This window comes from Glandiceps talaboti, chromosome 18 (assembly GCF_964340395.1).
Source record: "Glandiceps talaboti chromosome 18, keGlaTala1.1, whole genome shotgun sequence".
In the NCBI taxonomy this organism is placed as follows: Eukaryota; Metazoa; Hemichordata; class Enteropneusta; family Spengelidae; genus Glandiceps; species Glandiceps talaboti.
The window spans coordinates 12057441-12083587 of NC_135566.1; the positions used below are offsets into that span (position 1 = coordinate 12057441).

Sequence of the window (26147 nt, forward strand, 5' to 3'; positions counted from 1 at the left end):
TCATTTAGCTAGACGTGGTGAAGGGAGATCTTGAGATTCAAAGCCACGGTTAACTCTAGAGCAGAAACCTACCAGCAAGTCAGTGAATTATTTGGGTTTTCACACATGTATGATTATGAAGTGTGAAGTGTGAAGTCCGTATTAATAGGCTTCCGTATACCGTCTGTAGAGGTATACGTTTGTATTTCAAGATTGTGTACATATGATCGCCATGGCAATTTCACTAATATTATGGTCATGTCATGATGGTAAGGAAAGAAAACAAGAAAATTGGAGGGAAAGACCAGAAAGAAATCAAAGAATTTAGAAGACAGTAAGATAGTATTCTTGTTGTAGGTATAGTGTACAGTCAACTGTAAAACTGCCAGGCTAGATATGACTGTGTTGTAAAGGTGGTGATTTTTTTTTTCAATTCGTAACCGAATACTTGCACGTTATGCTTCAATGATTTGAAAGAGGCCTAGATTTGCACCGTAGGTACAAAGGATGGTACAACCCTTGCTTGGCTGCAATTTTGTCTACTTCCAAAGAGAGGAACAGTACCGGTGGCGCTGCTGCTGCTGCTGATGATGATGGTGGTGGTGGTGGTGGTGGTGGCGTGCGTGCGTGTGTGCGTATGTATGTATGTATGTATGTATGTATGTATGTATGTATGTATGTATGTATGTATGTATGTATGTATGTATGTGTGTGGGGGGGGGGGGTAATACAACGTCTTTAGTGAAAGTTTAATGTAATTCGGCTGCGTAACATGGAAGTTATGTGCCTCTGCACATAGCAACGGCCGGGGAGATGAGGAAATGTTATAGGTACTCAGAAGGGAGGTGAAAAGTGCACATTTGTGCGCAGGGTCACCTTACGTAAACCGAGAGAGTAGTGACATGGTTCAAATGCCCTTTCATTACAAAGACAGAGAGTAAATTATTCATAAGCGTTGGTTAACATCCAATTAGAAAGCGATGGTGGTCCTTGTCACATGAGTGAACGTGGCAAATGATGCTTTCATATGTCATACCAATATATAAAGCTTACTCCAGTCTTCATGCCAATGAATTACAGTCCATGTGCACGAATTCTCAAATCAGAATTTACAATACTGTTTCTAGAAACCAGTGATTGGTGAACTATAGTGTGTTACACTTTACTAAGTGTGTCACCCCCGGGTCGGTGAAAGTACATCAGTTAATTGTCAAAGTGGGCGTGTGTTGTGAATGAGTTCTGCATTAATAATTAAGCTGCGTGGCCGTGGAAGGTAGATTTGCTTCAACCGTAGTAGTATTATAACATTACTCTGCTGGTAAAAAAAATTGCAAAACTTTGAAAAGGCACGACACGGCTTTACAATGCAAGAACCAAACCTGGAGACGTGGGACGTTGTCGTCATTATAGTGTATTTCGTGTTTGTGCTAGCAGTGGGTCTATGGGTAAGTTTTACGTTCTTAACACCCTCAACACTATCATTTTAAAGTTACTGGTTTGACCTATTAAGACTCCCTGAAACTTGAAGACCGTACAACATGAACGCACATGGTATAACGTTTCTATCTGCAATGATAGTGTCAAAAGATCATAGAAGTGTCAAACACGTAATGGTATAAGATGTTTCTGCTTTCTATTTCTGTTTATCACTGTGCCTGGCACGTCACACTTTGTACTACGGCGTACCGGGTTGCACGGCAATGTCGTAAACACAAAATGATAGTGTTTAGTTTTAGTTATACAATCGTGTACACAGGTGAAAGCTTTTTAACCCATTCTCAGGTGTGACGTTTGCCTCGAAGGCACTTGCATGATGCGTTGGTAAAGTCTGTGTTTTTCTATGATCGTTTAAATTTGAGTCTTGGTTGATTTCTTCCAATTATTGAATACGTCCACTCAATGATACAGACCGTTAACTTAAAAAACAAGGTCCCGGGAGTGATTACATTGTATATTCCATGTTTTCGTGCATGCACTATTGTTGCCGAGAGTCAATTCGTGTGGAGATTTTGACTGTCGGATTTAATGATGTGATGAACTCCTGAAGACATTGAAGTTTTTTTCAGTGTCATAGTTGTTAAAATCGTGAACAGTAACAATCATTTCCTCAAAACTAGTACTTTGAACTAATTCTATATCATAAGAATATTAAAAATAACATTGATAAATTGCACATTTTAGCAATAAACATTCCATATCTGCCATGGTGTCAAATTTAAAATAAAGCGTTCTTTTGTAAAACCGGGGTAACAATATAAAGGACTTTGAACATATCGGTACATTTCTGTATTTATATGTTATAGTCCGTTTATATCGATTTGTGTACGTAGCATAGCATAGCAAGCTAGCTGGGGGTAAAGTAACGGCGTCACTTGGGCGTATTGGGGGGCCTGACCGCCTTTTCAACCAATCAGTACAAATCACAATCATACAACGTGGTCTGTGTATGTGGTGTCCGGTTAACGTCATCTTTTTGAATAGAAACAAATTTTTACACAAAACTAAACAAATAATATTGAAGATTTTTTTTACTAGAAATGTACGAGACAAATAAAGATAATCCGACGATGCAACGTTTACAATTATCTCATTAGTACGTGGCGGTCACAAGCATTATGCATAATAAGGTAGTCGATTACGTAATGACCACGTTAAATGTAACCTTTGGTACACAGATATACACTTTCTGTCATATGCATGAGTAATGGAAATAATTAATAGAAATTACTACTTGAAATCGTATGCTAATATATAAAAAATTAACACATCTCTTCTTGAGATTCGCTCCCGAATATTGACATATTGTCATTCAAATTAAGCCATTCATTTGAATGTTCATGTTATATATAGTACTCGTCACACAGCAGACGTGTTTCAACTTTCCGCTTGATGTATATTTATTGTATTTCCAAATATTTAAAAATCAATTTGGGTCTACAAACTATATGCATTATTGTCTCATTTGCTATGTCTATGCGAAGATATAAGAGCGTTGAAAATCTTTACGTTGAAACGCGTGTATGAATGTTTTGGTGTAAATCTACTTTGTAATAGCCTATATGATGTCGGTTTGATATCTATACAATAAGACACGAGGTGCAGTGAGGGACGATAACTCGTCCCCCGGGGTTAGGCCACAGGCACTTGTGAAGTTGCTAGATCATAGAAAACTACGACAACGGAGAACTACGTCAGTGAGACCGTCGCGTGGCCGAATAGCGAGCAACTCCGTTGTCGTAGTTCTGTATGATCTAGCAACTTCACGAGCGCCTGTGACGAAACCCTATTACGTATCAGTATGGAAAATTGTATTTATTTTTCTATTTAATTTGATTTCCGTCGTGAAGTGGTTAACCGTTTTAGTACTGCATCATGCGGTATACCGTAAAATGCAAAGTGTGTTAATTGACCCGCATACGTTACCGGTATGTGATAGCCGCCTAAACACACGGCTATTCACACACAGTGTAGAGAAAGGATTCCTTACGTAATTTACGTGAAAGCTTTCATAGCTTTTGGAATGCTAAACTCAAACTGACTGCGACAATGATCTATGCCCATGGTTTAACACGATGTGGTTAACTAGTCGGGTACTAGGCCTTAGGCCTAACACGAAAATTAATTTACCGAATGGGCTGGGGGGGGGGGGGGTCTGTCAGAAATACCTGTTATTTTGGTTGAGGAACTACTAGTATAGTGCATGCACACGAAGCTTACACGCTTTAAATTATTTGCATTAAACTGGAATAAAAGGTTTTGCGACAGCGAAATACCAGTAATTCACATGTGTCTTCACTTCGTTTACTTGTACCGTACGGTAGAACTAACACGTTAATGGTTTGCCCTAAATACATATTTGTAAAACAGTACCAGTCTCCGAGAAGAATGCCTCATTGTGTTGAAAATCTCTCAATAATCCAGGCTCACAATACTTGGCGTTCAGTTGTAAGGCAGTGTTCACTTTTCACTGGGAGGGGGTATTTCTTTATCAGTCAGTTTTTATGATAGGAAACATGTTAATACTGCAATGTTCTCCCCCTCCCCATCGTACCGAAAATGTTATCCTTGTAACTGTTATCCTCAGCAAGACAGTCTCACACCAAAGCCGATAGAAATAAAGTCTGTAAGTATCGCCATACTGTCGCACGTGCGTACATTGTATGTTGTGTTTGAAGATCTACGGAATAAAGCCACCGTCCAAGCCACAACTGACTGAAACTAAATACTGCAGGTTTAAATATTTGAAGGAACCAGAAAGAAATCAAATAATTAATTTCGTTAATTAATATGGTAGTCTCGTCCTTGATTTGATGGTGCACATTCGAATGCACCCTCCTGTATTATCCTTAAAATCGGACAAAAACGAGTTTGCACTTTCCATTCACAAGAAACCCCCTCCCGCCCATGAATATGTCAAGGGGTATAGGGAAACATGCCGTAAATGTTTATTATTTAACTCGTTCCTGCCTACACATTCTTCATATACATGAAGAGTTTACGACATAATTGCAAAATAGAGAATGTAATGAGAAACAATCTGCAAAGGGAAAGTGATGTTCCCGCCAATTATCTATCTAAATTTGTCATAGTACATGCACATGGTTACCAGTGAAAATTGAAGACAACTCAATGACAACTGGGCCGGTCCCTATAAACAGACAAAACACAAGGTTGTCTGGTGTTTTATGATGTAAATGACCTTGCATGAGTGGTGTCTGGCCACAGCGTCCAGTGAATTTAGGAATTTGTTCAAATGTGGCAATCAAAAGCGCTCACGAGCTCAATATTACATTTGTTCTAGTTGTTCTGGTCAACGCAATAAATTAAAAAAGAACCCCACATATCTTCTTGTCTGTCATTGGTGTGCTTTACAGAATAGAAGTTTCCAAACGTTTTTGTTTTTGTAAATGCACTGGGATGAAAAAAATATAAGGCTTTACATTGTAATCAAGACTACAACTACAGTGTATACACTATTTTCACAGGCAACATGGAAGGCGGCACGTGGTTCGATGGAAGGCTATTTCTTAGCAGGTAAATCCATGGTATGGTGGCCAGTAGGTGCTTCCCTGTTTGCAAGTAACATCGGAAGTGAACATTTCATTGGATTAGCTGGAACGGGTGCTGCTTCGGGATTGGCTGTCGGTTCATTCGAGTTCAATGTAAGTTGACCCAAGCGTGACCTTGACATGTAAGCTCAAGAAGCATAGCCGGCCCATTTCTCCACATCTTACTTTTACAAGCCGTATGGAAAATCCAGCCATCTAATGTTTTGACAAAATTTTGAAATTCTTTTAATGAACAATTCAAATATCTTATTTGTCATGAAACATTTTATAGCGAAGAAAGAGATAGCTTCATTGGGGAACATTGAAATCACATGGCAAAACTGTGTGTGTAATTTAATGAGCACCAGTTCTGGGCAGGATGAGAGGTATATTAACAGGTGCCACCTGGATTTCTCTGTATGAATCAAAATTATTTGTATCAATATATCAAAGTCACTCTAAACAATCTGAATACCGAAATTAGAATGTTTCAACAGAGATCTAAACCATTTATCTAAAATGACATGTTTTAATTCTTTGTAGCTGTTTTACACCTGTTTCTCTAAATGTATATCAGTAATTTGAGTCTAGACATCATTACTGCTACAACTCATGTATATACACATTATTAGTACTTGTTTAGGCACCACAGTGAATGACAATAACAATGTTTAATGAATTAATCACATTACAATCATGCATAGACTATAAGGGCAATGACCATGTGCTCCATTCAGGTGGCACAAATGAAAACAACAATAGTACAACTGATCCATAATATGCATTCTTCTAAAACATGTCATTTCACATCGTTTATACTACCGGTACTTTGCATATCAGGTATACTATATTTTGTCAGAAAGTTTTTATGAAGTGTTTTGTTTCCACATTTTGTTCAAAAGGCTTTTAAAAAATCATTGTCCAAAAGTGACCTATATTCATGTATTCAAATATACCACTTTTAGAACATTTACCTCCATGAGAGAAAACCCTTATAGCTAATTCTAGCTGACTCTTCTATTAAAATTTGGTAAATCCAAACAAGTGAAACTAAAATGAAGAAATTGAAATAAGTGTAGTTTTTTGGTCGCAACAATAAAGATTTGCAACCAAGTTTGGTCGCAATAATAAAGATTTGCAACCAAGGTAAGTAGCAAAAGAGAGGGTAGGGAACAAAGTTTAGGCTGAACTTATCTCATGTATGCTTAGGGGACCTTAAAAGTAATGTTTAAAAATCCTGCACTGTGCGACCTCTCGAAAACTGCGTTGTAAATACTAGGCATTCACTTCATTTCTTTTTCTTTTCCCCAGGCTATGTTTATTTTGCTGCTTTTAGGATGGGTCTTTCTACCAGTTTACATGGCTGCTGGGGTGAGTTGACTTCATTTGAATCTTCATATCTTTCCATTAATAGCTGACATTTACTTTTCAACAATTCAAGTGTATTTTTGTACAAACGATTATTGTAGAAATACATCCTCAAATTAAAGACTCTTGGTCATCAAAAGTTGCTTGAGACAATGACAAACTTATTGTACCTTTGTCAAAAACAAATATGATGGCAAGAAAGGTATGAACAAAGTGCAATAAAAACATGAACTGTTACTAAAAAGGTATTCATAGTTTGACACTGATTACTTGGTCAATAAACTAGAAGTATTTGCACAAGTCAAACCATCTGTTTTGTCAAAACATGTGTGTGACATTGAACTGAATTGACTTTCGTCAAAAGTAAACATTGTGACCAAAATGAAGCCATAAACTATTACTCATTGACATCAACATACATTAACTACAACAAAAAGTCTAAATCTATTAAACTGTGAAGTGACAAAGGTCACAGCTGGCAACCTATTCACTAAGCAAAGTCTTGGGTTGCCCTCTCCTTGAAACCCTCCCAAATCTAGGTCAACATTCTCATTATTGTTGATGGCAAACTTTAGTTTATCTTGGTGCAAGTTGGCAAGAAACCAGGATTTGTGTGAAGGAGAATGAACCCTAGGTCTTCTGAAATCTGTCTTAAAATTGTAATTGAAATAAATTACTAGTTATTACAAGAAACAAATATATTCTTGAATAAATTGTCTTTTGTTTAAGAGATGTGACATGTTTGTTGAAAAGTATCTCAACTTACATTTAACATATCACAGCTGATAGTAATTGTCCCAAGACAACAGAAAATATCATGTCTGAAAATATACCATGGGTTTATGGATTTTAAACTATGTTGAAAATATTCAGTCACAGCTATTTGCATTGGAAGGCCATGCATAGTCAAACAATTTATCATAATTACCCGACACAATCATTTTGTATGTGTTTATAGGTAGTGTGACATGTTTGTTGACATAAAAAGCTGACAATAAATGATATTATTTTCCACTTGGAAATTGTAAAGACTGCACTTAGTACTGGGATAGTAGATAGATAGATGTGATTTACAGCTTGCAAGAATAATAAAACTTTGCTCATGTATATACGTTGACAAGTCCAGACAAATATGCTCTGTCATTCTCATTGGAGCATTGTCAATTTTGAACTCCTGACCTAGCTGGGTTTTCATCATTCAGCTGTTTACTGTGTCTGTCACAACCAGTCAACAATATCACATTGTAGGATATCTAGAATCACCCATCCAGTTGTTATTATCACATTACACTTGACAGGACATAAACTCTGGTTGTGAGGAAATCAGGACGACAAAATTGTAGCAATAACTCTCACTATCTGGCACTACATGTATTTCCGAGTTCTTGCATACATTAAATACTTCAACCTTATTTGACCCTGACGAGTTAGCACCACAGTATTTTAAACACGTCATTGAATGTTTGTTTTGTGAAGCCTTGCTGCCACGCAAGGTTCAATGACTTGAGTTTTCATATTTTCATATTTTGAAATGTTTATATAAAATGTAATTAATTCCTTAATTGTCAAGCTATATGATAATGTTTTCAATAACTACTGATATGTATCAAAACACAGACAATGTAGGTAAATGAGTTGTGTAAAACCATATGACAGGGTTTAGCTTTAAGTCAGGTCATATAATAGTTAAATATATGAAAAGTGTAGGGTGTACATTATCTATGCCTTAAGAAGTTTAGTGATGAGAGTTATTCCACACTTCATCACTTGTCAAGCACTATATACATAAATCACAATAACATACTAGAATATTCATGATATGAGGAATTCAATGTTATATAATGAGTACTACTGTAAAACTGAAACTTTTGTTAAGGGTAACAAAATGTTTTTTGTGGTAAAATGTATCTTACAATTAAATGATTGCCACCTTAATGATAGTATTGAGCCTTGAAGTATTGAAATCTAATCAGATTTTACCAGATTTACTGTTACTGGAATTACCTACGTTTAACGAAATGTTGTAAAATCTTACGTTACACATGATACATGTATAACAACTGTATAACAACTCTTTAAGTTATATTGTTGTATATATAAGATGACCTAGTGTTGCTGCAAGGTTAGATTACAATGTAAACTTTGTGGTCTGTCTGTACTGTTCAAATAAATCAAAAACCACAACATGTAGGCCACATTCGGTTGTAGAGATTTCTTTAACAAAATGATCAGTGTCAGCATCAACCACACCCTCTAAATATAACTTGATGGAATTTTGAGTAAAAAATAAACTGTGATGAAAGATGTTTGTAAATAAACATGTAATTCTTTAATAGTACTTGCTTATCTTTCAGAAGCATTCCATAAAGTATTTCAAGCATTTCATATATGACTTCATACCAGTTTCAAATTGAAAGATTATTTTTTTTATGAATTCATTTTTAATCAGTATAAAAATATATTAAATACCAGACTGGGGTCATTTGTCAGTGATAAATACAGTCGTGTTGATTTAAACTTATGTTGTTTTCTGTTTATATGCCTTACACATTGTTATTGGCTAACGAGATGATGAAATTGTTATTCATGCGGTGAATTTCATAATTAGTAAGAGAAATAAACTATTTGGTGTATAAGAATTTATCCACAACATGACTAATTTCCAACCCTGTTTTCAGCACTTGTGAAATTTTTGTTACAGTTCTATCAATATTGAATACATTCCAAAATAAAAACAAATTTTGCTTCTATCCTCCAATCTTTCATGCATCAATTCAAAAAGAGTATAAATGATCCCACATCAAATAAATTTACTTTAACATATGATCAATAATTGGCTCTGTTTGCAAACAATATGCCTATTATAATCTTTATTATCATTATGAAAACTACTTTATCAATAAATTGTTTGACTTATGATATTATGATATCTTTATGATTTTGCACTTTGCTCTAATTTCTACTTTATCAGTACACACAACCCCAAGATATAAAAGTAGTAATGGCAGTGTGTACATAGGCTAAACATAAAATATTTGTAACTTTTTTTTCTCATTTCAACAGGTGTTTACAATGCCAGAGTATCTAAGACGCAGGTTCGGAGGTCAACGTGTCCGTGTATATCTTGCTGCATTGGCTCTAATTCTGTCCATTTTCACAAAGATCTCAGTATGTATTATCAATAATAGATCCATGGTATTATCCCTAGGGTCTATGTTAAAACACACTATTGTGTATTCACCAGTCACCTCTAGAACACAAGACAATAGGCTGATAAAGACACAAACAATGTACATCACAATGTATTAGTTACTTTTGTAGAGCAAGTTAATTATTACATAATATTCAAAAGTGCCTTTCTTGTATTGTGGTGTATTTAGTGTTCTTTGGGTGACTTTGACCTTTAGGTGTAAATTGTGTCCTATTAATTAAGTGATTAGATGATGGAAACACTTGTTTTAGAATGGGGGAGGGGGAGGGGATATCATTTCAATTTTGAAACTAGGCAGTTCAACACCAGCCTAGAATCCATGCAAATGGGGGTTTCAAATTGATTATTTCCCTCCCATCAGATGGGGAAATTACAGGGGGAATTAAAATTCAAAATCCCCATTCAATGGATTCTAGGCTAGTTCAACACATATAAAACAGTAAGAAAATATGCAAATAATGAATGATATACTATAAATGTTTACTTGAACGATATCTGCAAATAAATAACAAATAATACTATAGCCATTTCTTTGCAGCTTAAAATGCAAATAATAAATTGTACCATAAACGTTCACCTTTAAAGGATTTTAAAAAGTTATAAATACTTGCATAGACCCGCCACAAAAGGTCCTTTACGTGAAGGGTTGAGGGTTGAGTATTGTAAATGTTTGTCTGAATACTACATTGCTGGTCTAGTCTACTCTGTCCTTGAATCAAATGAACTAACTGGCCAAATCTTTTATTGAAGATGAAATGGGTGTGTGTGTGTGTGTGTGGGGGGGGGGGGGGTGCTTTTGCAGACTAGAATTCATAAGCTCGACACAAAATAAGTACTAACTACAAGCTAAAGAATGTTATTTTGCAAGGCAAAGTCACATCATAGCATTGATAACCCTGGTTGACATTTGGGTGTGTTAAGATCAACAACTGTGCCACATGTCAGTTCAATTTCATAAATATGGGTAACAATGTCAACTCAGTGATAATTTATTGATGGGTTAGCAGTATATTGTGAACATGTGGTCTCATTTATTTGGTCTCCCACATTCCACCAGGGAATAAAGTCAGAGCTTGCCATGCAGTTGTTCAGATAGAAGACGAAAATAACATAATGTTTGGGGTATGAAAACAGCTACCACAGTCTTGGTCTCTACAATCTCTTACATATTACCACCTCTATCATACAGAGTTGATACCAGTTTACTCCTAATCAAGTTTTAATGTATATAATGTGTGGATTCCATACACTGACTATGATAGCCATAAACTATGTCTCAGTTCCAGAGTGTGCTAGTTAAACTTTGTTTTAACAGACAGGGGAGAATGTTTACAACATGTGTAAATAGTGAAAATAAACAAGATTTTTGTGTCATATTGGTTTAACCATGATACTGGGCCTTGACAGAAACAGTGACATACATTTGGTAAAAAAATTAAAAATGTAAATTTAAATTTAAATTTTTTAAAACAAATTTATATTTAAATATATCAAATTAGCATTTTGTGTAAATAGAAGCAGTATAGTCTTTCCTGGTTGGTAAACTCATTTCACATTATATATATAAACCTGTATAAAATACACCAGGTCTCTTGAACCTTGGATCTACTAATAACACAGACTAAAGAATGTCTCAGATTCTTGCTGAAACAACATTAAAAGCTGGTTTGGAAAAAATCTTGCTTTTCATAAGTTGAACATAGAGTGAGATGTCCCAGATGAATGATTGAATATCTAAACAATGTCAATTAGCAAGTGCAAGTAATCAAAGATTTAAACTTTATCACTAAGCAAATCATCATTTCTCCTTCTGGTAAAGAGTAATTTAGCTGTCTTAGTTCATATGACAACCATTGCAATTTTTTCGAAATTGTAGAATCGACAGACTCTTTATAAACCCTGACCTGCACAAAAATTCATGCACACCAAGCTAAAACTACATTTATTTATTGCCCCTTCAAATTCTTTGAGGTTGATAAAAGTTGGTTGTTACAGGAAACATAAATATTTACTGACTATAAAATACATAGGAGGGACCATCAATCTTCTCAAAACTCAGAAGCAAGCCATCTAGCCATACAGAAAAGCAAATACTAAATTGGCTGGAGTGGTTATAGATATATGATTATGGAAAAGATAAAATTATGAAAGAGATAAAATACTGTAATAGATAATAAAACAAATGCTATTATAAGAACATAATTATACCATAAATTGAAATTTCTGTCAACAATGGTTCATTTGTGAGATAATAAACAAACTTGATACTGTCAAGGAATACCTGAGTACACATACATGTAATTAAATTTGTGAGATAGATTAATAATATATAGGAAAGTTTATTGTGACAAGCTCATTGAGAATATAGTTTGAGATATCAAAACTTATTTTCTTGTATGTATGTATGTATGTATGTATGTATGTATGTATGTATGTATGTATGTATGTGTGTGTGTGTATGTATGTATGTATGTATGTATGTGTGTATGTATGTATTTATGTGTGTATGTATGTATGTATGTATGTATGTATGTATGTGTGTATGTGTGTATATCTATGTATGTGTGTGTGTGTGTATGTATGCATGTATGTATGTATGTATGTATGTATGTATGTATGTATGTATGTATGTATGTGCGTGCTTGTGGTGTGTATGTGTATTTTATAAATTCATTCCGTAACATCATACAACTAAAGTTAATATCAAAATGTGAAAATAATTTGGATAGGTACCATCAAAATTATGAATATTTCATTTTTTTTTTTCATAACCATATCTATATGTTTCTTTGCCATCCTTCAGGTTAACATGTTTGCAGGTGCATTATTTATTAACCAAGCGTTAGGCTGGAACCTGTACTTGGCCATCGTAGTCATTCTTCTGATTACAGCTCTATACACAGTACTAGGTAAGTTTAAGAGGAGGATAGTGTTGTGGTTTCCTAGCAACACAGCTTCTGGAGCTGCATCCTAGCTTACAAGTAGTCAGTAACATTTTTGGGTTGAATATAAAATATCATTTTTGTGACAGCTCCAGAATTTTGTGAGAATTTTTATCAAACTTGAATTTTTATTTGACTTGGTTCTCAATTTAAGGTAAATGAAAGTGCAAAAGTCAGAAAAAACTCATTGATCATTTTTTTGCCAAATACTTTCATCCTGATGACGTTAATAAGTCAATGTTGGGGAGAAAAATTCTCTTTTTTGGCATTAAAAAAATTCCCCAAAAACCTAGTTTGGTTTACTTCTTAGATTGAAAAATCCTCATTGAAGACTTGAACCATATAAAAATCATGTACAAATAATAACAATAATAAATAATAATAATAAAAATGGTTTATTTTCAACTCAAAACGGTGTCCATTAATGGTGAAATAAAATGAGTTACACAATTGAAAAAAGTCTGGGAAAATGAAAAGTACAATCGATAAAAAGAAACGGTAGTATAGCGGTAGTAAAAGATAACAAAAACCAGCAGAACAATCGTAAACCATAAAAATAAAAGTTTTAAGACACAGTTACAAATACACAATTCGTCATGAAATAACAACAAAAAAGTTAACACAACAGAGACACTGTAATGATGCTCCAAACTGAATGCTTAGCAATTTAAAGACAATTCACTACTTGATATGTAACTGTCAGCTACACTGATGATTTCAAAATGGCACACATAGCTTAAAGTAATTATGTCTAGACATACAAAATATTGTATCATAAATGAGTGTAGCCCTAGAAATGAGCAAGCAATTTGCTTACATCTTGTAGCATTTAGATAAAATAAGTTGAAAATTGTCGGTCCGATTATGCTCAATTTTAGAAATGGTGGGTAGGTAGATTTTTTATTTTATTTTATTATATATATTTTTTTCATGCGTGAGTGTTTAGTTCAGGTTTTCCATTGTTTTCCAAAAATCCTAGTTGAAGACTAGAACTAACAAACCTTTATCATGATTGTTGATTACAAAATGTATTACAAGCTCTTTCCGTCCTTTCAATCGATCCACTGTTTGTATGAGGATAAAGCAGCTGTATGCATACAATAATCATGAATGTATTTCCCATTTTTCCCATCAAAGAAGAATTTATAGAATGGAGTATTTGTTTTGAAGATTTATGACTATTGAAAGACCTTTTGCTATTTAATATCATAACAATTCAGCTTATAGATGACAAAGAAGTAATTTTCCTAAAGATTATAATTTGACAGGAAATTCAAAAATCATATGGAGAGAGAGAGAGAGAGAGAGAGAGAGAGAGAGAGAGAGAGAGAGAGAGAGAGAGAGAGAGAGAGAGAGAGAGAGAGAGAGAGAGAGAGAGAGAGAGAGAGAGAGAGGGGGGGGTGTCAGGGGGGATTGGCAGATAAAAAACATGATATTCTTTAGACTAAAATACAAGGATTTTATTTTTTTTATAATTTATGTTAATATTCTAGAATTCTAGAATAAACCTAATTTCTACTTTGTTCTGTAGGTGGATTGTCTGCCGTCATTTATACTGATGCTGCTCAAACCCTCATCATGATTGTTGGTGCTTTTATACTCATGGTACTTGGTAAGTTTTCTCTTCAAACCAATTATCAGTATTTTCACAAAAAAAATCAATGAATGAAAAACTGTCTCAGACTGTAAGGCTAACAATACTTTTCAAAAGAGATAAGATTATACAAATTAGTGACGAGTTGTGTCTCTCAATTTCTTCTCCATTGTCTATGCTATATGTATGATGCCTGGTGAATTAAGTGTGAAAACTTGGGCTATACAAAACCATTTTTCATGTCCCAAGTGTGATAATTAGACTCAGAACACACCTAACTGTGTGAGGTCTGTTTCACACTGTTGGTCATTATAGCCGAGCCAAGTCATTATTAGTTCTGTATTCAAATATCAAAGTTGATGAAAAGATTATGTGGGTGTTCGAGGAAAAACATCACACAGATTAGGTCCTACTAGTGACACAGTGTTACAATATTAGTTAAGGAGCACATTCACTCAAAAATGATTATAAAGATGCATATAATTGTGATATAAGCCGTCATTCAATTAACAAAAAACTGAATATGGCAAATACAGTTGGTACTATCCTATCATGTTAGTTATATTGTATATTTGGATGTTGTTTCCCAACATTTTTCTTGGTTCAGCCAAGGAAATGGTGGTGACCTAAGGGGCCTTGTCACTACGAATCATGAGACAAGTAGTGACAACCGTTAGGTCATGGTATTTTCTGGCTGACTGAAGAAAAATATTAAAGAATGAAATAATCATACCAGTGCCAGTGACGTAGACACATGTTGTCGTGACATAGACAGGCACTGTTGTGATGTAGAACAACCAGAGTATATATTCCATATTTTTTGTTCAAATTCATTTCAACACACTACGTATGTCTACTTCAATAGTTCTGTTTGCTCAAAAAGCCACAAAGGCCTTTCCATTATTCTCTTCACATTATTTACTGCAACTGCACTGAAAATAAAAAAAAAATTGAACTTTACATAAAACACTAAGTGTAAAATCAGTTTGAATCTCACTTATTTTGACTTAAGAAAGTGTTAATGCAATGTGAATGTGTTACTTGTATCTGTTTGTTGAATTGACTGTAACTACCATGTCTCACAGAGTACACAATATATTCAAGGTTGAATCACAGTGAATTTGGTCATTTTGCTGCAGGCCGGTAGAATACAATAAAGATGAACCCAGTAGCAGCTACTTGTTACAACATGTTTTAATGGTGGATCTCAACAAGAATGTCTACTTAAGATAGGTTCAGCTAGAATGTCACCTCCCATCTCTACACCCCCTTCACCATCACCCTTAACGTTAAACAAGCTAATTCTCGGTACCTGATATAGAATATTACTGCCTAGGTGTGTCATAAAAATAGAGAACATTCGAATTCTTGGTTGCCACCATAACTTCCACTCTATGTGCTTCACATGCATTAATATAGGCGTGAGTGAGAACAAGTCAACCTTCTTGTTCTATTTTGACCCTCTAACATGAGGTAAACAGCTATTGCAGGTACAGAGAATTATATACATTAGAAACCTTGTGTAAATAATATCATAGTAAATTACTCTTGTCATGTCAGGTCTGTACAAAAACTAGACAAACATGTACGTCTTGTAAAAAAAAGTTCTCAAACTGACTGAAATGACCGTAACTGGGGGTGAATGCCCTTGTTTAAAATCAATAATGCACCATAATGCATGTGTTGTCAACGATAACGGCCCCTTGCCATTATTCCTATAAGCTAGAAGAAGGAAAGCGCTGAAGTTGCACTCTTTAGATTCTAGGCTATATGCCTTGAAAGTATTCTGTTCTGTCTGTGTACACTGTTAAGTTAGAAGTAAAGTCAAGTGTAAATTCTAAACCCAATAAAAGTTAACAGACATTGTAAAATTTTAAAAGTATTTGTATTGTGTTAATCGTGTGACCAGTTCAACTTTTAGTTGTGAGTGTACTTGGTTGTTACACAAACAAACTCTGTAGACATGCTTTAAAATGTAAATATTTATGCTAATTAGAGTACATTAATGTAAATTAGTAAGCTTATACAAGTCAGTAGAGTACCAGTGGTTGGTATTTTATGTTATTTGTCCACAATTAATTAAATGATTGAGATAATGATAAATGTTTATTGCACCCTATAACAACATGCTATAGCAAGCATCATGTCGTAAAGCATACAATACATAAGATGCACAAATAATGTGACTGCAAGACTTTAGCCAAATGCTAATTAAAAAAACACTGCAATATCCCCTATTGAAAATGTCAGTCTGTTCACCCCCTAATAACAATTACACGTACCCCTGTAGCAATTACACATACCCCTGTAGCAATTACACGTACCCCTGTAGCAATTACACACCCAAGAATTACACATACCTATCAAATTATTTCATTATGTATCAGAAAGCATGGAATGAAACAAATAATCAAGGAAAGTGTGTGTGTGGTGGGGGTGTTGAATCAACAGGTAGTTACGATGTTTTAGAGAAAACAACAACCTGAGAGAATTTTAATTTGCTAGAACCTCTTCTGTGAATTTGTAGTAATACAGGCTATTTATAGTTGTCTAGACAAGCTAAGACACTTGGTTGCAGACATCGATTATTAAACAAACTGGACTGACCTGAATGTTATCAATGGTATCCTAAGGCTTCTGACAAACACAACAGTAACTAATAAAGGATATTTGTATTCTGCGTTTTATCAATAATATGTTTTTACAAATTCATCACCTTTTATACCTAGGTACATATGATATAGCTGGTTAGAAGTTTACAGTGTCAGCCATTTTGTGACTCATGTGGTTGCAAAAAAATGTGAATGTTAATTTTTATGATAGCACCCTGTCAATGAATATATTGATTATTTATAAAATACAAATGTACACAGAACAACATCCAGTTACTAAGGGGCATTTCCAAATACCACACTTGTGTTTAGAATTTTTTGGTCACATTCTTCACTGTCAACTTGGGACTCCAGTCATCACTTCGATCTGTTTAAAATCTGATTCACCACATGGTTGATCATAATAATCAAAATAACAGCTCTGGTTTGCGAGAATGTCAATAAAATCACAATCCAATCAGAGTTTAGGAAAGTACAATCTCACTGCTTGGTGTAGTGGTTAAGAAAAAGTTTTCATTTTCACAAATTTTGATTTGAAAAAAAAATTAGCCTTTATTTTCCAAATTCTACAGTAGGAAACAATTTAAAGCTAAGATTTCAAAAAGAAAAACTAATAGGAATAATATAATCATTCCAAATTTTAAACAAAAGTTGGTGAAATTAAACAATGGTAATGCAATATAAAGTGGATTCATGTTAATGCACGTACCTGTCCTCCCAAAAGCTCCAGGCACTAAAAAATGATTGCCCCTGGCACTGATCTATAGCAGTGCAATAGCCTGTTCTATATTCTCAACTCCTTGGGGAACATATAATACATTGCAGCCTCTATAAGCACATCGGATTAAAGCATTCACATTGCAACCTCTATCCTACCAGGTCCCCAATTATACATCTGGGTGGACTGGGGCACAGTCGTGGTACAAATCTTCAGAAACAAATGGCAGTGATAAGGCTTGAATCTGCAGATTTTATGCCGGCCACCATGACTGCATTAACCTTCAATTTTCGTTTTATCATAGCATTCTTAAGAGTGTCCTATGATGACCTCCAGTGGATGTACTTTGATGCCGTACCAAACTCAACCCTGTATGGTAACCATAGTTGCGGTATGCCACCTGCTGATGCCTTCCACATTTTCCGGGATCCCATCAAGTCAGATCTACCCTGGCCAGGAATGATCTTTGGAATCTCCATTTCATCCATCTGGTACTGGTGCACTGATCAGGTGAGACACACAACAAAGAAACAAACAAATAGGCAAACAAACAAACAAACAAACAAAGCAAAGATTTGTTATAAACTTGATAGATATAAATAGAAATCTTTCACTATCTGGTCATTTATTCATTTTAAATGTCTTTAAAAACATGTTTTTTTCTTTTATATATAACTTACTTCCAATTTCATCTCGGATGATAGTGGGTTCACTGAAATTCCAGAAGTAATACATAGATTTGTAAATCTAGAGTAGCCATGGCAACTAGATTTCAGTCCTATTCACTGCAACTTATCCATCATAACTTGAAATGTCATCCTGACACAGCACATTGGTACAGAAATAAACTTTATTTTCAAGTGATAAGTTTTTTCACTGAACCAGAGTTCTCTCAGTAGAGTAGGAACTTTGACCAAACATATTTGCCACACTACAACAAAAATAGACTCCTGAAAATAATCTTAAAAGTGAAAATAATAACGTTTTCAGTTTTTAGCCTCGATTGAAAAGTGGAGCGTAGATGAAAAAGTTGATGGTACCCATCTTTCCGTTGACCTATAATGCATTCTGGGCTTTTGTCAAGCTGTCAACTCATGAATATGTATGAATCTGACATATGACATGCAACTCATGAATATGTATGAACTTGATATGACATGTGACATGACTCTAGACACCATCTGTCTGGTTTCATGAATATTCATGAACTGATCCTCGGTCATTCCTCCTGATTGCATGGTGACATGTGAATAACAACTGGTTGACAATTTATGATACTCTTTAAGGGAATGGGCAGATGTTATGGAGGGGGAGGGGTAGGAGAAGGGGGCACAACAAATATTGGGGTGCAAATTACAGGGTGGGGCCTTTAAAATATCTGACTGTCTGAAAGGGGGATGAAATATTTCGCTCACGATATGCACCAAATTGACTCCTTGTGAAGTCCTCGTCTATTTATAAAGAAATCTGTTATTATATATTGATCCATGGACCCTGAAAGTGATGGGGTTGGGGTTGGAGTGGAGTGGAGAGGGAGCTCCAAAAATTCTAGAGCTCATTTTGTTGGTTGGGTGGGGGATGAAATTTTTTGAGAACATGAAGGGGGAGGGTGGCTGCAAAATAAAAAAATTGACCAAGATATTCTCTCCTCACCCCTTCCCTGTAAATTCAGCTTGTTCCCTAATCTGTAGTGTCTGGCAGCATATGGAGTTCAGGAATGTACATTGTAACTGTCCTGTTTGATGCAATCTGTCATTTGGATGTAATCTCTGCTAATCTTACTCTTTGAGTACACCGGTAGGGTAGATTGATTAATTGGGAGTTGGTACACCGGTAACAGAGAGATAGATTTAATAACTGCCAGAATATCCACATAATATTTATTTGGTTGTTATAAAAAGGTGGAAAAGATTGAAACAAAACTTATTTCATTTATATCTAAAAATTTGACAAAAAAAATATGGGAAATATTAATTTCATAATTTGATTAAGAGCAATTCATGTATTGTAGTTTTCACGCTACAATAAATTGTAAAAAAAATTACATAACTTGTAATAGAACACTTTAACACAGTTGAACTCCTTTGAGTTTATGTACACTCACTTGGTGTATCACAATAGAAAATATACCAGATTGCTAGGATGACAAAACACTCCCTCCCAACTACCCCACCTCAAACAATATACCCCATTGCCAACCAATCTGACCAATCCCAACCCATCTACCCCACTCCATCAACACCATTCCAAGTCATCTAACCCACTCCCAATTAATCAATCTACCCTACCCTAGCCTACCCTACTCTTAACCCATCAGCCCACCCCAACCCATCTACCCCACTCCATCAACACCATTCCAAGTCATCTAACCCACTCCCAATTAATCAATCTACCCAACCCCAGCCTACACTACTCTTTAACCCATCAACCCCACCCCAACCTGTATACCCAACCTCAACCCATATACTCCACTTATACCCAAACTCATCTTCCTTATGCCAAAAAGGAACGTGTTGTCATCTTTGTTGGTTACCTCAGAGTTCAGACTACCAACATTTTCCTTGTCTTGCCTACTATTATAAACAGAGTAAATTTTTTACATATAAATCCATGTAATTTACATATTCTTGCATATTAATCAGCACAATTTACATATTGTTATTGTTCTTTAATTTCAGGTAATCCATGTAATTTACATATTTTTGCATATTAATCAGCACAATTTACATATTATTATTCTTTAATTTCAGGTAATTGTACAACGTGCTTTGGCTGCCAAGAATCTGTCACATGCTAAGGGTGGCGTCATCTTTGCTGGTTACCTGAAAGTTTTACCAATGTTCCTTATTGTCTTGCCTGGTATGATCAGCAGAGTCCTCTTCACTGGTACGTTATATTTTAAATTCATCCTCAAATGTTCTACTTTTGCTTCATGAAAAACCATAGTTGTTGTCATGAATAGAGGTTTCCTCCACATTCAATTTTGTGAAAATTAAATTTAAACAATTAAAATTTAAAATTTGGTATTATTCAGTTTTCAAAAGTATATTCGTATATTTTACCTAAATATTAGAATTGAGTTTTTTTAATACCGAGCAATTTTTTTTTTTGCAAGCAATGGTTTCATATGTTTCATTGCTGCCTAGAATAAAATGAATAACATCTTGAAGGCAACAAAAATTAACCAAAAAATCTTCAACTTGAATTGCTTTAAAGCCTTAGCCGAAACAAGAACTGTTTTTCACAGCAACGATCAACGAGTAAATAAGTCATTTACGTGTGCACAAGTACAGGTTTGAGTTTTCATTATCAAAACTAATGAGGAGTACTGATAGTTGGTTAAGTTACAGCTACTGGTCGTTATAAACTACACATAGTGTCATAATTCTTGCCTTTCAAGTACCTTCCTGACTGTTCCCTGGTAAATCATTAAACTTGTCATAAAAATAATCAGTGTGAAAGTCACCTTGTCATGTATCACTTGTTAACCTACAGTAGTACATTGTACCCTGGTAAAATTTCAACGTTATATGATGTGCAATAAAAATATTTGGGTAAACTAAGACAGATTGGTATGGATGCATGAACCAGTTGTAAAGTTGAATGTAAACGAGTAGACAGACCGACTTGTAAACTTGTGGTGGGACAGAAATAAGTTCAAAACGCACATGCCATATCCTGGGTATGTAGGGGATCACCGAGTGAAGTCGAGGATGGCAAGCTTTCCTGTGCTGAGAATAGGAGGCGGGCATTTCAACAACATTTTTGACAACTAACTTTCATTGGGACTTGACGAATCACAGATATAGAGCTAAATTTCTTGCATAAATCATGAAATTGCAAGACTATACCCTTACGGAAGGCATTCAGTTTAAATCTGGTGTCTTTATGTCAAATTTGTTTGTCAGGTTGATGTTATGCTTTAAGTTTTGAGTCAGTAATGACACATGAGGCAAGTAGAAAATGAACAGACAGACATGAATTAGTCACACCATAAACTCAATTTCAAGTTATTTTCTGTTCATTACCTAACATTAACATTTGGTCCAATGTAAATATTGAGTGAGGTTTCAATTGTTCGTATTGTTACAGTGTTTGTCTATGCCAGGGTAAAAGTAAAGTTGACTTGAATGAAATCCTTTAGACCAACACCATCATGGCTTTCTGTGAATTTTCCAAAAATAAGCCCCATTACATAAAGCGTGACTCGTTCCATTGTCTACCATAGTCACAGCTGATGTGAAATTCAACCAGCAGTACTTATTATGCAGTAATTCTAGAGATAGATCTATGTTTTAAAATTAAATCAAGGCAGAAGAATTATTACACTTCATTCACATAAAAACTTAAAACCAAGTTCTGTAAAAAAATAATTACAGGTTTGCCTGGTTAAGGGATGACACATTTTTTTTTCAAAAAATTAAAAAAATGTTTGTTTTTTAATTAAAACTTGTTAAAGGCTACTGCAACTGTAGGCCTGCTAGCTAGCATGGTTGTCACTTCCTCCCCTCCCCCCACCCCCTTATTTACAAATGTCAATATAGAGTCATGTATATTAATTACAGCCTTTACAAGTATATTAGGATTAACCATGGCTGTATATAGCCATATTATTTTTTTGCTTTCAAAAATGATAAAACTACAAAGAATGACAAATATGCTATAATAAAGATTTTGGTCTTGACTCTTCTTTGTCTTACCAACAGAGGAAGTTGCCTGTGCAGATCCAGAGATATGTACAGCAGTATGTGGAAGTGCAGTTGGATGTACCAATATTGCCTATCCTAAACTAGTCCTGACTATTATGCCTCAAGGTAAGCAGTTTTAGACCATGTTTAATACGAGTGGTCATATTTAATAATTCTATGTATCTCATGACCTAGTAAACCTTATATTTCTTTATTCTGAATTTTTTTTTTCATTGATGCCCTCTATGGTAGGATTGGGGAAAAACCCACTACGCCACTGATTGTATGCATGGTGACCGTACAAGTGAAAATTTTCATTTATTGCTAAAATTTGGGGACTTTTAATAATAAAATGAATGGTTCAAAGTTTCCTTCTATCATTGTCGTTGCTAAACCATTTTCAGAATGTTAGTTTGATTCTGAACTGTACACATGTGCTCTTACTTTTTTTTTTTACTTTTCAAAAAAAAATTGTTTAACTGATTGACCCATCATTTTTAAGATGTTACGATAACAAACATTGAATTAAATATGGGCACTGTAATATGTAATATATATTGATGAAACTTTTGTGTTCTTTCTGAGCTAGTTAACGGGAGCATCAAGCCCTCTTGCAATTTTTTAGCCAGACAGAATAAAGAATCCCTTTCCATTTCATTCCAACATTTCAGGTCTGCATGATTTTGAATTGCCATTACATTTATTGTTCTCCATCCTGCAAGTTTGTCTGTTTTGAATTGCCATTACATTTATTGTTCTCCACCCCACAGATCTGTGTGTTTTTGAATTTATTCTCCACCCTACAGGTCTGTGTGGTTTTGTCATTATATTTATTATTATCTACTCTACAGGTCTTTGTGATTTTGAATTGCCATTACATTTACTGTTCTCTGTCTTGCAGGTCTGCGTGGTTTGATGTTGGCTGTGATGATGTCAGCTCTCATGAGTTCGTTGACCTCAATCTTCAATAGTAGTAGTACTATTTTTACCATTGACATCTACAAAAGAATCCGTAATAAAGCCTCAGAGAGAGAATTACTGATTGTTGGCAGGTAAATAGATTTCAAGTTTACAGGAAGATGAAATAGCTATCTACAACTTTGAACTTCAAGTTTTCTAGAGTTTGAAAAATTCAATTCTAAAGTTGTGAGAATTAATCTCCATGCATTATTAGACTTCAGTTTTTCACAATACATTTAATAATTTTGTATTTCCATTTCCATTTTGTTTTTGTTGTTCATTTTATTTCTTTTTTTGACCAGACAAAATGTGAAACAATGCAGCATGCTGCATAAAAGTTTGCTGTCTGTTGCAATATGAAGGACACCACCAAGAGACCAATATATTGTGAACTTTTGTTTTTATGAGTCGTGTGTTGTTTCATGTGTGGCAATACTGCCATTAGTTGAAGTGCACAATTCAAATTTGCATCAGAGCTTACCACTTTATTCTTTTTGAATATACCAACATGAAAGGTAATTATTACATATGTAGCAGAGATTTCTTGCACTGCTACATGCGTATACTCGAGGTATTTACACTGCAGTGCAATACCGAAAACAGAACTACATACCTGCATGCAAATAATATGCAAATTAGGGTTCAATTATTCGTTGTACATGAAAGCGTGTGATTGCACAGTAGCATATCTACAGAAATTTGTTGTTTTGGATAAACAAATGTAATAATAACAGAACCCCATGCTGTGTGAGTTCCAGTGTGAGTATTCAGTGGTGGTTGCATTCATGCTGCAGTATTTTTGCAGCACTTTCACTCATTATGCTCGTGAAAATACAGCCACAATGAAAACTGAAGCACTCGTGTAAATACCCCCAAGTATGCCATACTTGCACTCGCTTGTCATGAGGTTCTGTCATACCATTTGCTCATTCTCTTACATCACGTGTATTGTTTCCAAATCATAGTATCTGAAATTGAACTCATCTCAACTCATCTAAAAACTTTTTACTGGTTTTAAGTTTAACATGTTTTAATGATCTGTTTTGTCATTACAGAGTCTTCATTCTTGTATTGGTCGGTATTAGTATACTATGGGTACCTATCATCCAAGCAGCCCAGGGTGGTCGTCTCTTTGACTACATTCAATCAATTACCAGCTATCTAGCACCCCCTATCTGTGCAGTCTACGTCTTGGCTGTAGCTTGGTGGAGAATTAATGAAAAGGTAAATCACTTCTCAATGATACAAACTGAGGGTACTTGTGTGTTTTGGAGGGGAGGGGGAGTTGAAATGAAATCAGTTTTGTGGTGGGAGCAGTTGAATTTCAATCCATTGTAAGCAGTCCCAGTTTGAGTGATTCAAATGTGTTACCGTACAAACCATTCAACATGAAAGACAGAGAAAACGCTTTTAGCTAAACATTGCTAAATTTCATTGTCTGGCTCAAAAAAATCTGAGGAACACATAACTATATTTTCTTACTGTATGATTACCATTATCTTTAATACCAGATTGTTACACTCACAGTGAATGTATGATTTGCTCTGATTACAACACCGTTGTTTTACTATCGTAATATTCATTAAAGTACACATTGTTACACTCTAAATAATTTCATTACAGTCTGCTGAAAGAATGTTAGTACCTACAGAGAAAATGTAGCAATGTTGGTAAAAACAAATCCAAAGCTAGACAATGCTGATGATGGTTTTAATTATAATTTGAATCAGTGTTTTTACCATGGCATTGCACCAGGGTTCTCCACCAAAACTGGTGCAAAGTATGGAATTCTATACCATATTCCCCCCTCACTGTTACCCTGGCTCCCAAACCTTAATAATTTCGACCCAATAAACTTTTCCGTTTTTCTTTCTGCAGGGTGCATTTTGGGGTCTTATGTTAGGATTAGCAGCTGGTATGACTCGTCTGGTACTTGACTTTGTGTATCAAGGTCCAGCGTGCGGTGAAGAGGACACACGTATCTCACTGATCAAGAACTTCCATTTCTTGTACTTTGGTATTTTCCTGTTTCTCTTTGTGATCGTCTGTACCATTATTATTAGTCTGTTGACAGATCCCATGCCCAAGGATGCGGTGAGTCAACCACATTTCAAATTACCGTACTTACTCAGGTTAGCGCCCTCACACGGGCAAGTGTCCAGTGCTTTTGTTTAGACAATGTCTAGAACGATTTGTATAACTGTGCCTCATTTCATGATACCAGGCACACTGTCATCACAACTAATTGTGCAATAAAAACTTAAAAAGTGATGTAAAAATATTTGAAAATAAATTGGTGAGTTGATGATGAAATCAGGAAAAAATATCTTATTTATATTTTTTGCAGCTTGTGCGTTTGACGTTTGATACACGTTACAGTCGTGCCGAGCGTACAGGAGATAACACTTCTGAAATTGACGTAGAAATTGATGAAACTAAGATGCAAATAGATGAATGTAAGTATCACTATGACAACATAATGTGTGTTTGTTTGATAAATCTGTCTTTGTTTCCTTGTGTGGTTTCCCCTGTTGTTGTAAATGTACGTTGTATTGTATTTCTGTATGGGTTTGTGTTTCTAAAGCAACTTTGTTCATTCACACATTGTAAATTTCATCTTGGCAAATATAATAAATCAGGGAGAGAAACGAGAGAGATTGCTTTTAGTTGGTTTATGTATTGTTTCCTTGTATAATGTCACTGTCGTCGTCAGTGTCAGCGTCGGCGTTGTTGTTGTTGTTATTGTTGTGTTTTTGTCGTTGGTTTTGTCTTTGAGAGGCAATGTGGATGAAAGAAAATTGAATATTATGTCATAGATGGGTCACAACTTAGATAAATTCCGGTTGTACAAAACAAACTTCAAAATATTCTTCTCCAAGAAATTATACTGCAAGAATTATCACTCAATCAATCAAAATGTGTAAATTGATAAATCACCATGTTTTGACTAAAACTGAAAAACAAAAATGTTGCTATGACAACAAAATATTTATGCCAAATATTTCGTTATCCTGATTTCACATTGTC

At 34.9% G+C, this 26147-nt stretch overlaps 1 protein-coding gene across 1 annotated transcript in view; it reads left to right on the forward strand.

Moving 5' to 3' along the window:
• The first annotated feature begins 1252 nt into the window (after nucleotides 1–1252).
• The window catches only part of LOC144449586 (sodium/glucose cotransporter 4-like), a 29828-nt gene continuing 4933 nt past the window's right edge, over nucleotides 1253–26147 (forward strand). Inside the window, exons 1-13 of the mRNA XM_078140147.1 lie at nucleotides 1253–1424; nucleotides 4965–5141; nucleotides 6339–6398; nucleotides 9459–9563; nucleotides 12410–12515; nucleotides 14080–14160; nucleotides 17777–17982; nucleotides 20223–20358; nucleotides 22179–22286; nucleotides 23062–23212; nucleotides 24176–24344; nucleotides 24999–25214; nucleotides 25468–25576. Coding sequence (XP_077996273.1) covers nucleotides 1344–1424; nucleotides 4965–5141; nucleotides 6339–6398; nucleotides 9459–9563; nucleotides 12410–12515; nucleotides 14080–14160; nucleotides 17777–17982; nucleotides 20223–20358; nucleotides 22179–22286; nucleotides 23062–23212; nucleotides 24176–24344; nucleotides 24999–25214; nucleotides 25468–25576 — 1705 coding nt within the window. The 5' untranslated portion in view covers nucleotides 1253–1343. The remainder of the gene's footprint in view (nucleotides 1425–4964; nucleotides 5142–6338; nucleotides 6399–9458; nucleotides 9564–12409; nucleotides 12516–14079; nucleotides 14161–17776; nucleotides 17983–20222; nucleotides 20359–22178; nucleotides 22287–23061; nucleotides 23213–24175; nucleotides 24345–24998; nucleotides 25215–25467; nucleotides 25577–26147) is intronic.